This window comes from Neodiprion lecontei, chromosome 2 (assembly GCF_021901455.1).
Source record: "Neodiprion lecontei isolate iyNeoLeco1 chromosome 2, iyNeoLeco1.1, whole genome shotgun sequence".
Lineage (NCBI taxonomy): Eukaryota > Metazoa > Arthropoda > Insecta > Hymenoptera > Diprionidae > Neodiprion > Neodiprion lecontei.
Window position 1 is genome coordinate 34549648 of NC_060261.1, and position 13750 is coordinate 34563397.

General features: G+C 39.7%; 1 protein-coding gene across 1 annotated transcript; it reads left to right on the top strand.

Moving 5' to 3' along the window:
- Positions 1-2476: 2476 nt before the first annotated feature.
- LOC107223295 (phosrestin-2) lies at positions 2477-3979 on the top strand. The gene has a single exon (XM_015662937.2). The coding sequence runs from the start codon at positions 2593-2595 to the stop codon at positions 3727-3729; it is 1137 nt and encodes a 378-aa protein (XP_015518423.1). The 5' UTR covers positions 2477-2592; the 3' UTR covers positions 3730-3979.
- The last annotated feature ends 9771 nt before the right edge of the window (positions 3980-13750 follow it).

Sequence of the window (13750 nt, forward strand, 5' to 3'; positions counted from 1 at the left end):
AAATGCCGCGATGCAGCTGCTGGAAAAACTGCAACGGTCAAGACCGACGATCCCTTCGACGAAGCATTGGTCTTTTTATCTAAGTACGTTGTCTCGATGTTCTGTTATACGCAACGCATAATTTGCTCTCTTAATTCTCATTTCTGCGTCAAAGAACGAAAGAAATTTAAAAAAAAGACTGCGTATAAAGAAACCAGTTTGCGACTCGGTCATGTTGTAATTATTTTATGATCATGATTATCAATTTTTAACATTGAATCGTTTTAGTTCATCGAAAAACAGCCCTCTTTTCAACGAATTCACTAGATTTTTGCAGAAACAGACTTGATCATCAGTCTAATTATTAACGTGTTAGATTCTCAATTTCTTTAGAAGGAAAAATCTATACATTAGGATGAATTGAATCTTGATAGCAAAGTTTTTGCAAAAATTAAAAATAATAACACAAATACACATAGCGCGCGTAAAATAATTATCCATTCACGGCGTAAATTTTTTTTTTTTTTTTTTTATTCTTACAAAAGCCAGAGATTCCAACGATTGAAATCGGGCAAATTATCAACTTTCAGCTTTATATGTACGCGAGAATTCTAGTACAAGTAACCGATCATCGGTAAAGTAAAATCAGTCAACAAAAGCTTCAGTCGCTATTGATTATGCCAAAGATTGTTCTTCCACGGTTACAAAAATATCAATATTATCCAAAAAGCAATTAGAACATGACCGAACTCGTGTATGGTTTCCCCTGTTCAAAAGAAAAAAAAAATCAGGTTCGGTTTAATTGATAGAATTAAAACGGTCAGACGTTTAAAGATAAAACACTCGTCCGAGTAATCGCAGAACTAGGAAAGTAAAAAAAAGATAAAGAGAGACAAAAAAAAAACTATTCGCGCAGATCGTCGAAACTGCAGCGTGCGAAGAGCTGCGGTGAAATTCCCTCGATAATCGAGGACGAGAATTCGATGGGCGGATTGTCGGTCCATTCGTCAGCGGCATCGGAAAGGACGAAATCCTTGATAATGGGGGAGGAGTCAACGGGGCTGCAAAAAGTCCCAGGATCAACTCCGCAAAACACGCCGTCGTCGCAGGCGAGTACGATCTGCAATACGAGGGTGCTTCGTCCGCGAAGATCGGAACCGGTCCGATCGGCTGGCGGAGATTTGGGATCGTCGTCGAGAAAATCCACTGGTGGAGGTGGCAAAGGTCAAATTTCATTCGCGCCTTCTTCGTCTGGACGCAAGAGGAGCAAAGGATGCGGTTGCAATTCGAATTTCACCGCGTATCAGGACGATGCTACCGTAGCCTTTTTCGAAAGCATGGCTCTCACCGTCGCCCTGTTTCCTCAGCATCTTCAGGCATCTGTCAAGATGCGCATCTGCAACGTTGTTGCCGAGACGGAGTACGAGTTGTCTTCTCCAAGGACTGTTGCACGCTAGATCAGCGATTATTCTTCAGTTCCGAAGTTTTTCTTTAGAATTAACAAAAAAACATTACAACGATTCTCTCTTTAAGTTGTTGCTGCTGTTATTGTTCATGGATTTTGCATGATTTTATACGTTTATTATTAGTATATAGTTTTCGTTGACATAATAAAGACACGTTTTCGTTTGATATTTATCAGTGGCATGATAGTAATTTTCACCTACAAAATCGAACCATATACCCATACGTTTCGTCAGATAAGGCGAAAAATTTTCTTACGATAGAAATAGTATACTGACAACTTGAAGATATGACGCACGTCAAATATAGAAGACCTTAAGACAGTTCTACAGTTACGAGGATTGCTGACGAACTACTTCGTGTTCCAAAGATTCTTAAATTGACGTTAAATAAACGTTCTAGTGTTTTATCGCAAAACAAGCTAGCCTTCCGTGCCCGAAAATTGTTGAAATTAATCGTAGACATTAAAGATACAGAAACAACAACTGACAAGTTGAAGTTTTCATACGAACCGCTTCGCGATAAAAGAAAATGATTGAATCGATAGTTAATAAATTCACAGCATCGTTTTCCAGCTAACAAAATTCTATTCTTCTCTATTTCAAGTCGATGTTGCAGTAAAATTTAATATTTCACCTTGGACATTTTTTTTTCCTTGCGGAGCGTAGATTCAACATATACTTTTAAGATTCTTACCGTAATTGAATAAAGATCGAAACGTGTTATTGGCGTTTGTTCGTACAAATTTTTGGAAAGCAGCTAGTCTAAGGTTAGCGTAAAAACTGACGTAACGGATCGACAAAAGACCTTAGTAATTTTGATCCGTCCGTATGCAAACCTGCGCGTAGAAATTAAAAGTTCACAAGACCTTCGCGGAAAGGCGAAGAATGACGCGAGGAAATAGAAACGACGAAGACAATCATGTGCGGCGTAGTTGGTGTTGATCATCCGAATCGCTGAATGGATTAGGAAGTCTTAGAAGTTCCCGGCGTCATGAGATCCGAGGCTCTTATAAAGGGCGCCGAAGAAGACGAGGGTTCGCATTTGGCGTTCGAACAACCGTACGACAGCGTCGTAGCGGAATTGTACCGCGGTTGTTTCATAAAAAAAAAAAACAAAAAAAAAAGCACAAAACAAGAAAACCAAGAGATGGTGGTAAATTTCAAGGTGTACAAGAAGTGCTCGCCGAATGGCAAAGTCACGATATATCTCGGGCGGCGAGACTTCGTCGACTACTTGTCCGGGGTCGAGTCGATCGACGGCGTCGTCCTCCTGGACAAGGACTACGTCGAATGCGGACGCAGAGTTTGGGGTCAGGTGGTATGCAGCTTCCGTTACGGTCGCGAGGAGGACGAGGTGATGGGTCTGAACTTCCAGAAGGACCTCTACCTGGCCTCGGAGCAGCTCCACCCGCCTTCGAAGGAGCCGGAAGCTTCGGGCTTGACGAAGCTGCAGGAACGGCTCCTGAAAAAGCTCGGACCCTGCGCCTTCCCGTTCACCTTCGGCCTGCCTCAGGGGGCGCCGTCGAGCGTGACGCTTCAGCCGGGTCCCGAGGAGACGGGCGAGCCCTGCGGGGTCTCCTATTACGTGAAGATATTCGCCGGTGAGAGCGACAGCGACGACGGGCACAAGAGGAGCACCGTCACCCTGGGTATAAGGAAGGTGCAATTCGCTCCGACGAAGCAGGGCCGGCAGCCCTGCACAGTGGTGACGAAGGACTTCCTGCTGAGTCCCGGGGAGCTGGAGCTCGAGGTGACCCTCGACAAGCAGCTCTATCACCACGGGGAGAGGATCATGGTGAACGTGAGCGTGAGGAACAAGAGCAACAAGGTCGTCAAGAAGATGAAGGCGCTGGTGCAGCAGGGCATAGACGTTGTTATATTCCAAAACGGGCAGTTCCGGACGGTAATCGACGCGGTCGAGACGCAGGACGGCTGTCCCGTAAACCCGGGCTCGACGCTCCAGAAGGTCTTGTACCTCCAGCCGAGGCTGGAGAACAACAAGAACCGCAGAGGGGTCGCGCTGGACGGTCACTTGAAACGCGACGAGGTCAACCTGGCCTCGAGCACGCTCCTCACCTCACCGGACGTTCGCGATTCCTTCGGCATCGTGGTTTCGTACGCCGTCAAGGTCAAGCTTTACCTCGGCGCCCTTGGCGGCGAATTGTCCGCCGAGTTGCCCTTCATTCTTATGCTGCCGAATCCGTCCGACAGGATCAAGGTCATGACTGCCGAGAGCGTTGCCATCGACGAGGAAAACATCGGCGACGATATCGTCAAGAGTTAGACAACCGGAAGCCGAAGGCGGAGGATCGCGTTCGTTTCTTTTCCTCTTTGGTGTAAAAGGTCTGATAATTTCTTATCTGATCTTCTTTCACTGATCCTTTCTTCGCGATTATTCTCTGTTCCTTACACGCTGTTCAATAAATAATTGTACAATATTCGTATTATACTAAAATGGCTTGGTGATGATTCGATCAACCCTAAATAAAGTTCCATATTTCGACACTGACGGTCGTTGAAAGCGAAAACAATTATACAGCCAAGTATAATTATTTAGTATTCGCACTGTATTCTTTCGATATACCCGGCATTTTTTGAGATCCATCCTGTAACGTAGATCCAAAAATACGTTCCAGATAAATTGTGCGCAGAAATCCCGTCGGTCCTTGTTTTGAATAGACATTCGCAGAAGTTTGCAAATCGTCTCGATTCTTTGTTGCAGACCAAACATATCGTCAATCCCTTCGAATGATATTAATCCTCAGATTCGTGCCAAGCGCAGTTGATTTTCTGAATTTCCAATCAATTAACTACCATTGAAACCGGAGTGTGTAATTACCGGTGGAATATTGCCCAGGTTAGAATAAATTCATTTTCAGTCAGACTTCAAATTATAGGATATTAAAGGCCAATCGAGTAAATGCACTCGTGCATGCAAATGGTAGAGTCTATGTTTTGCGAAAATACTATTCGCTCCTTATTACATGCGGTTGGAGCTCCATTAATCACGTCATCAATCGGCATAATCAACTGGCTGTGCAGGTAAGTTCGTAAACTGCCACACAGAGTATCCGGAGTTGGTTGTAATAAGGCGCATACATCGCTAATTAACAAAAGTTCTAATTTCAGTATACACGGTCAATCTCACCTAACGGACTAAGGCACCAGTTATACGTTCTGTTAAGTTGAAATAAAAGAAAAAAAAAGCAAGACTCTGCGTGATAAATTTGATTTTGGAATTAATTCAATCAGTCTCTGGTATATAAACGTGACATCGACGACTATCCGCAACCTTGCAAAGACAAGTTTGTACGTAAAGAGAAGCCATCGTCGTGCAGTCCGCGAGTCCGTGTAGCTTAAGCCAAGAAAGAGGAAAGGAGAGAAAAAAAGAAGGAAAGTACACACGTGTGTCTGTAATATTGAGACTTGCGAATATATCCATGAAACCTTTTTTTTTATATAATTTTTTTTTTTTTTTTTTGCACCAATAACGTAGGATGTACGTCATACGTATGCCAATCAGAGGTGATGAAAGAGAAGCTTGTGCAAGATTGAGGGAAATGCAATTAGAGATCGGCACTCGATTATTACACGCTTCAAGTCCCTTTTGATACAGCGATATGTATATATAATCATTCGCGTATCGCGCATGTCGCAAATAACATTGGAACCACGAAGTGAATCCACGGCAGGGAGAAATTCGCATTACTCTCGACCCGCCGAACGCGCAAGTCGTTGACGAGTGTCTGTAGGTAGAAAAGTGCAAATATTAACGCGATGCAAACGCAGTGGCGAATTGGCACGCGTAGTAGGCGCGCGTATTTTCTCGAGACTCGCGGAAACGGCGCAATCAAAGAGAGAATTCTTGAGTTATCGCTTGAAACTACGTAGGAGTTATATGTGTCATATCTACTCCGCCAACCGCGCCGCGTGTCGTGTTCAGCAGAATTATACGCATTTTACAGCTTTGTTCGGGAGTTAAAAATTCTCAAACTGCACGATCGCTTGGATGAGTTGTCCCTAGAAACAGAGCACTGTAACATTGATGTGAAACTTTCGGAGTTATCTAACTTTCTTTTCTAATCCGTGAACGCTTCTCTGTATATTTGTTTTATTCCCAATTTTCTTCAATAACTGATCCTTCGAGTATATGCGAATAAAATCGCTGACCCGTTACGAATTAATGTGAAATAGTTTCAGAAAAATTGTCCGAAATACTCGATATCACGATATTTTACATCGGAGGGAATATTCAGCACTGACTGTTGTCGATAAACAGTGACGGGCAGCTTGGCAAGTGATTTCCAGACTATAAATTATTTCTCGTCATAATGTTTCGTGGTTTTTTCTTCTGTCCGCGAATCTGCGACTCGCCCGTCGATCCCAAAACATTGCAGATTCACAATTATACTTACACCCTAAAGTGGTAAACGGAAGCGTAACAGCTGCTGGATGCAGACTAATTCGTCTTATTAAATATGTTGCACTCGAGAGCCGACTAAAAATGGTCATGGACGTTGAAATAAAAGAAAAAAAAAAAAAAAAAAGAAGGGTGAAGGAAAAATCGTCGTACAAGTCGGCGAGCGTGATCTCAACAAAATTATTCAATTCATTGCATTTATGAATTATACATACGGTGTATTATGCATCCGCGATCGTATGTTTCTCGTTCACGTTCAACACTCTTGGCTTCATGTCGAAGTGCAGCCGGAGAGTTTAAGCTTCCGAAGAAACTGGTTTCAAAACGTGTATATAGCTGTCGAAACTAGCGAGTCTCGAAGGTTGTCCGAGCTCACAATCAGATCCAGACACACACACCGAGACTGGAACGGAGTTGTTTTCTGACTTCATCGGTATAAGAATGCGCAGCGCCATAGATTGCATGGCGAAAGTTGTAATTGCCGTTCATAAAATCTACAATTCAATATTAGACCGTTTCAGACTCTCGACGCACGCGTTACAAGTTTTCTAATTTTCGGACAAATATTATTAGAATACGGATGTTATAGTAATAATAATAATAATGGTAATGATAGTAATTTTAGGCATCGTCTCAAGGACAAGAGAATGTTACGCAACCGTATCTCAAACTCTCGAGAATACGTTGGAAACCTGTTGGAAATAGTCTCCTTAAAAAAAAACAGAGCTTGTTTACACGCACCTTGTTAAACATGTCTAATTCTCTATTACGATAAAAAAGCTCTGCAGCTCGACGTTCTCTTCTGTTAGATTGGTCACATCGTACATAATAAACCTGTGCGAAGATCAATTATTAAACAAAAAAAAAAACTAATAAACGTAAAACAACTATCTTTTAAGAATAATTCTACTTGCTCCGTGCGATGAAGAGAAGAAAAGTTTGTCGATTATCTTTCGAAAAATCTTTTATATCGAGAACATCATGCTATCAGAATTATATATAAAAAAAAAAAAATAAAGCTTGAACGAACGCTGTGCATTTGCGTGACGTTTTGAATTCTCATCGGCGATAAACTTGACGAAGTATGTCGTATAAAACTATCCAGCGCTTGATATCGGTGAAGAAGCCGGAAAATTGGTGGAAAAAAAAAAGATGAAAAATTAAAACGAACCAACAGACATAGATATATAGATAGATCATATATATTATGCCTTAGAACAATTTGTGGCAAAATGAATGTACATTGAGAGAAATTTTTAGTTGCGGTTACCGCTCGATCCTTAACTATTTTCATTTTTTACCACAATCGAAAAATATAGTTCTAGGTAGAGAATGAAAATTAGTTTTATATCTGTTACCGGAAAGTCTAGTTATCGTTACTATTCTTTCTCATTACGATCACTGTTACTATATATTTTCATCACAACTGTTGCGAAAATTTAATGCTCGCGCAACAACAAATTGACGTTAAAGCCTCGTTTAGCTAAAAAAAAGTACGTTAAACCTCACAAGCTGATTTTGCGTTTCAATTACCAAAAAAAGGATCGACGATAGTTCAAAATGGTTAGGCGTACCTCGTTTTTCGTAATTCCAACAATATTCAGACAATTTTTTTAACGATGCATGTTTTACTCAATTTCTCTAGTTACTGTAACAAATGAAATTTTTCTAATCTTCAGTGTACGTACGTACACGAACAAGTGTAACGACCCAGGTTACTTGAAGAATAAAAAATAAAAATCAACAAAATAGTAACGAATGAAATATGACAAAAGAGACACATATTTGGATAGCAATAAAGTAAAAAATGAACCGAGAGAGAGAGAGAGAGAGAGAGAGAGAGAGAGACAGCGAACACGCAAAGGAGAAAAAGTTTGTCAAAGACGACGGACGTATATAGAGGAGATGTTTGGGCGGAGGATGGAGAAGAATGAGAAGCAGAAGAAGAAGAAGAGGAGCACAATCGGGGTTGGACTTTCCCTCGCACAGCCGCGATGGAGAGTGCGTCGCCCCACGGGGGATCAATACGATGTGGAGGCTGACTTTTCACATCGGTGCGAACAGTGTTGGTCGTGCCGAAGACACGCGATGCACGGTAACCGGCCGATCCTCGCGTCGCACGTTTACTCGCATTGCCACCATTTATGCCTGACCGTTCTTACATTATTATCATCCCGGGAAATTTCCCTCGGTTATTTGGAGTTCGCCTCTCTTGTCTGAAATAAGTTGGCGAGTAATCGAAAGTAAAGAAATTGTTTCTTTTTTCTTTTTACTCTTCTTCTTCTTCTTCTTTTTCTTCTTCTTCGTCTTCTTCGTCTTAAAAACACACACACACACACGTAATCAAAGAGTTGAATATGTAAAGAAGATAAACTAATAGGTAAATAAAATGAATGATAAATTGCAAATAAATTAAAAGATAAATATCAATAATAGGCAGAGAAAATAATCTATCGTTAAATTAATTCTTCGAGACATTCCTTTGTTCATATGTCTCGTGTAGTTCGTTTTATCGCGTCAATTTTGTTAATCTTCTCGTTCGCTGTACAATTAACGCGATACAGCTGTTGTGACAATTATTCCCGGTTGAAGATCGATCTACACCGTATAAAATAATGTTCGGACCGTGTTTTTAATAATCTAATTGTGATAATAGTAAAAAAAAAAAAAAGAAAGAAAAAGAGAAAAGAAAAACAATTTAACAAAAGTAAAACACGTACGTTCCAGTTTTAAAGAAAATAAATGAAATTGTCGTTACTGTTTGGATTTCGTTTGTCAGTTATAATATATTGTACAGAATACGTATACCTAGATACTTGTTGAATTTTCTCCTCGTAAATAAATTCCAATTATTAAATAAATAGACAAAACAAGACAAAGAGTGTTACGATTTTTGTCTAACCGTTTGGATTGCACCGCACGTCGCGAGTTGAACGTTATCTGAGGTCGGCGCGATATTCGCATTAAACACACAGTGATTTTACCGTAGACGATAAAAACGAAGTACGACAACCGGATGTGTGTACGTGCATAAGTAGTTGGTGGTAATGCAGTGAACTATATGCTCGTTACTGCCGAAAAAAATTGAGCCTGCAGCCTTTGAGTTCAGACGTTTGATCGACGGTTAAATCAAAAGGGTACGTTAATTAATTATTGCTTTAGTTACAACGAGTTATAACGATGAATATTATGGATTGTAATTATCAAATTCTCTTGTAAAAGTAAAAAAAAAGTAAAAGAACAAAAAATGAAGAAAACAAAAATGTCCTGCATCCAGTTGCTTTCGTGTATTTACAATGACTGAATGGTTTTTTTTTAAATCCACTTCACATCACTTGCGGTATTTTTTACATACGAATTTTGAAGGTACCGTACAAAGCGAAAATCTGTTAACGGTACGAATTCGACGACAACGAACCGTCATTTATACACGTGGGAAAAAAATATTCCCGCTGGTAACGAGCTAAAAACTAGAATGGAACAGGAAATAAAAAATAATACGAACAGGCGTGAGATGTTTGATACGCACGGACGGGAATAAATTTATGGTGAAACAAACAACGCAATCCAACCTCGAGCTGGACGATTCGCGCAGTTTATTTAAGACGATTCTATGCAGCGAGATTTTATCGACTTAATGTTAATTTCAGAAATACATTTTTCTGGCGTTATTCGTCCGATGAGAGAAAAAAGTTTTTCGATATTTTCGCTCGCCGTATTTCCGTTATTTCCGTTATTGCGTTATCTCCAGCATGGTCGGAATAAGGCGGCATTATACTTGGTCGGTAAATAATCACTCGAGAAATTCTTACAATCATCAGCGTTGGCGTGTCATGGAAGTGAACGCCGTTAAAACCCACGTCGTTAGGATGGTCCACCATGGGCGTTTCACGTACGTTGACTGAATTGAACGCGCTTACACCGAATGCGAGAAAAAATGATCACGCCTCTGCGTGTGCATACATTTACATTTATTTAACGAATCGCGTATCGAAGCAACGCGATAAAAATAAAAAATCACGAAATATAGCGCAGGTTCGAGTATATAATATATCGTGTGAACGTTTTATTTCTGCGGCTATATTTATCCTCTAACATCCCGACGCACGCTGCACGTGTGTGTCTGGCACGCCCAGATGTTTCCAGAATGAAAGAGCGAAGGAATTTTCACCACCTTGGAAATGTATAATTATTGCATGTGTATTATCGGCATGGTTTTACGTAAGCTTGAAATTCGCCACATATGAATCTTGGCAAAAACTTAAATCCAATTTATCTGTGGGTTCATTTGTAATCCGTCTAGATGTTTAATTTGATAGTTGCGCTGCAAAAATTATAGGTGTAACGATATCGTCGTGTCATCGTGCGATAGATGGATAAATTTGATTTTTCAAAAACAGCCGAATTGCGAGGAGAGGTTGGATTGATGGAAAAGGGGAATAAATCTCATTACCCCTTTTTTGTCGGAGACTGGAGAGTAAAAATTTTCCATCCGCTATCGTTGCGTATTGAATAAAATATGAGGGAGTTTGTCGGACGAAGCGTTAAGGGTGAAACAAGGGTTGATATGGGTTTGGTAAAAGAGTGCAAATTGACTGGTATTCTTGCGTTGAAGCCCACTCGGAATGGGATTTTTAGTTATATTGTGCCGCGGATGCGTGAAAAAGATATTTCTGAAAAATTCGACTGAACAACGAACACCGGAACAACGAAATGTTTAGCAATACCTGCTTTGAAATTTTTAAATTACACGTTGCCCCGTTTTTTTCTTTCTCGTTTATCTCTAAACTGTATTAATGAATCGTTCAAAGACACGCTGGGTCATTCTAATCCAGTGATTCTTCAAAAATACCGCTTTTTCCAAATTTTTTGTTTCCATATTTTTGACTTATGTTTATAATTCTGAACTACACCTTCATATTCTAAAACCCTTGTATTTTTTCAAGTAGATCGGACTCGTACATTTGAAACAGTAACACACCAAAAATGAGACAGGGTCATTTTGACCCGGAGTGTAATCCTCGATGATCGAAAAAATAGATGCGTCTTCGAAGGGTGTAATTCTTTCTCTAATCTAATACGTGGATATTTTCCTTCGTTGCTTCTTTTCGAAGTTACATTTGCGCGTGGAAAAATTCAATATCCACCGACCAGCTGTAACAAGCTTTGTGCAATTTCCGTAACAGTTTGACACCGAGTCGTAGTCAAGTCACTCAACCTCTGCTCTCGAGTAACTTACTGACTGTGAGAATAAGTATAAGGTATAACGTAGGTCGGGAGACACGCCACAGCAGTCGTGTCAGGTTCAGGATTCGGTCGCGTGAATCGAACCATAAAATCGAGTATTAATTAACAGTCTTCGTTCCTTTCAAAGACGCGCCGAATATTAGAAGTGTATAAAACCAGTTCAATATCAGCGGATTAAGATGCCGAATTTACAATTTATAATTATATTGATCCGACAGCTGCCAACCGGTGCTCTTATCGCTCTGTCAAATTGCGTGACGCGTGACCCACAAAGTCTTTGGCCCGTGGATTCGCGATAAGAATCTTAACGTCGTTGTATCTCCATAGACGCAGAGCTTTTATCAACGCCGTATTGAAGTGGATCATCGCAGCGATCGATAGCCCGTCCATAAATGAACGATAAGGGAACATTTATTAGGCAGATTTTATTCAAGTATCAAAAATCTATTTCATTACGCAATCAACCGGTCACTCAAAATAATATAACCGAATCAATTTCGCAAGTGGGTGTAAATAATTTTCACATTTTTCTCCATTTTTTAATCATTATTTTCCATCATCTGTTGTCTAGTGAATTAGAAAATGGAAAAGCGATGTAGAACGATAGGGAACGAGGAGAAGAAGCTTCAATTTTTTCATATTTTCGAACGTTTCGCTTGAAATTGCATCAAAATAGTTAAAAACTGAATAGAATCGTCCAATTACACTCTATACTGGTTCATTTTATTCGTAAGACTATTTTTTCATCAGTGACCAGTTTCGTACTGCAATTTGTTGATCGGATTCAATATCACTACAGTTTCGTAAATCTAGATACTCGACGACGCCAACATAATAGAAAAAAGTGCTCCGGTGAATTTGCAGAAAAATATTCTTCGGAATAAAATGAATGTATCGTAAAGTGAAATGGAACGGATCTCTATCCACGATTTTTCACAATTTCAAACCGGTTTGAAGTGAAGGATCGATATATAATTGTAAGCTTTTGATTATAATTTCAGTATTTTCAATGTTAATTGTAGGATGAAGTAATTTTGCAGCGTGAAATTGGATCATGGATTGTTTGGGTACCTTACACTCTACTCGAGTCTCGATACGATAACCAAAACTCATTCATTCCCAAATCTAAGATCTTATAGTACGCAAGTTTACTCTGATTGTGAGCATAAGAAAAAACCGGTGCGGACTGGTTTTCGAATCCGGATTCTTTCACCTGGAAACATTAAATGCGGACGAGAATTGATTTTTAATCCAATTTTTAATCGGCAGTGTAATTAATCAAATTTACCACCAGCGCTATTATTCAAAATGATTAGATAACGATTGTTGAAGTCAATCGATCACAGGCCGATCAGTTAGCCGTGCAATTGGACAAACAACAATGAGTGTGTGGAATGTAACGGATTAAATAATTCGTGATCGAGTGCGTGCAAAAGAATGATAAAAAGTATTCAAGTATTTGACTTCGATTTTGTTTTTCGTATTTTATTACACTGTACAGACGAATCGAAGAATGAATTGAAAATTCCGGGACTTTTTTTTTTATCCCATTTTCTATTCGCGATTATCGATTTGGAATAATGGTATCCTCATCTCATGTTCAACAATTGTTCCGCAGGGTCAGCAACTGAAAAACACAAGTTGCTCAAGGTTCGGGAGATCCATAGAGCTTTATACGCACAGTCTATCATCAAGATTAGATTTCAAGGAGTGCAGATCCAAGTTTGCTCGGTTTTAGACGCCTCGCGATATTTTAAATACATTGTTACGATTCGTGTTTCTCTAATTAAATACCGTTGTCGGAAGTCTTAACATTTCGCAATGCTGAATCGTGTAAGGTAGGAAAAAATGATATAAACTGATTACACATGTGTAAACACAGATAGTCGGGTGCTTACGGCACAACGTATCGAAATATTCGCTCGCAACTTTTCCTTCGCACAACTTCGAGCAAAGGTAAATTCTTGTTTCGTTTCCTCCTTCCACCTGCATCAAGCATAAATCATTAGATTTATTATATCTGTATGAAGTTGAGGTTTTTACATCTCGTGTTCAACATCTGTATAAAATATAGACTCGAGCGTCAAAACATTTCCGCATGAAAAGGCAATCCTGCACAATTATAAGTGCTGCAGTTTTTCATTTCCCTGCACATTTTATACTCATATTTAACGTATAATCGTCGTCTGTTGTTCGTGAACTCCGAGCTTTGGTTATCGCGGGTGTGATAAATTATTACGAAATTATCAGTCGTGACGATACACGTTGTATATGAATATATGCGGAAATGATGGGAGGGCAAGTTAATTCTCGTTCAAAGATTAACACTGGCATGCGGACAGAATGGGATTCAAAACTTGTATAAAAACAGATAGAGAAAAATATCGAAAAGTTTCGTCGTTCAACGAGAAAAACTAAAATCGATATGTGAACAATTTTCAAAAACAATACGTCGTTATTCACCGATGATCGGCATGCGGTTTAGAGGAGTGAGAAGAAAATAAAAATTAATCCTATCGTTAAATACCATAACTTTTCTGTCAACGAACCGCACAAAGATTAAAATACGATGTAATAATATTTATGCTAAGAATTGTAGCGGTTTCTTAACTGTTACATATGTCGGCGATGATCAAAT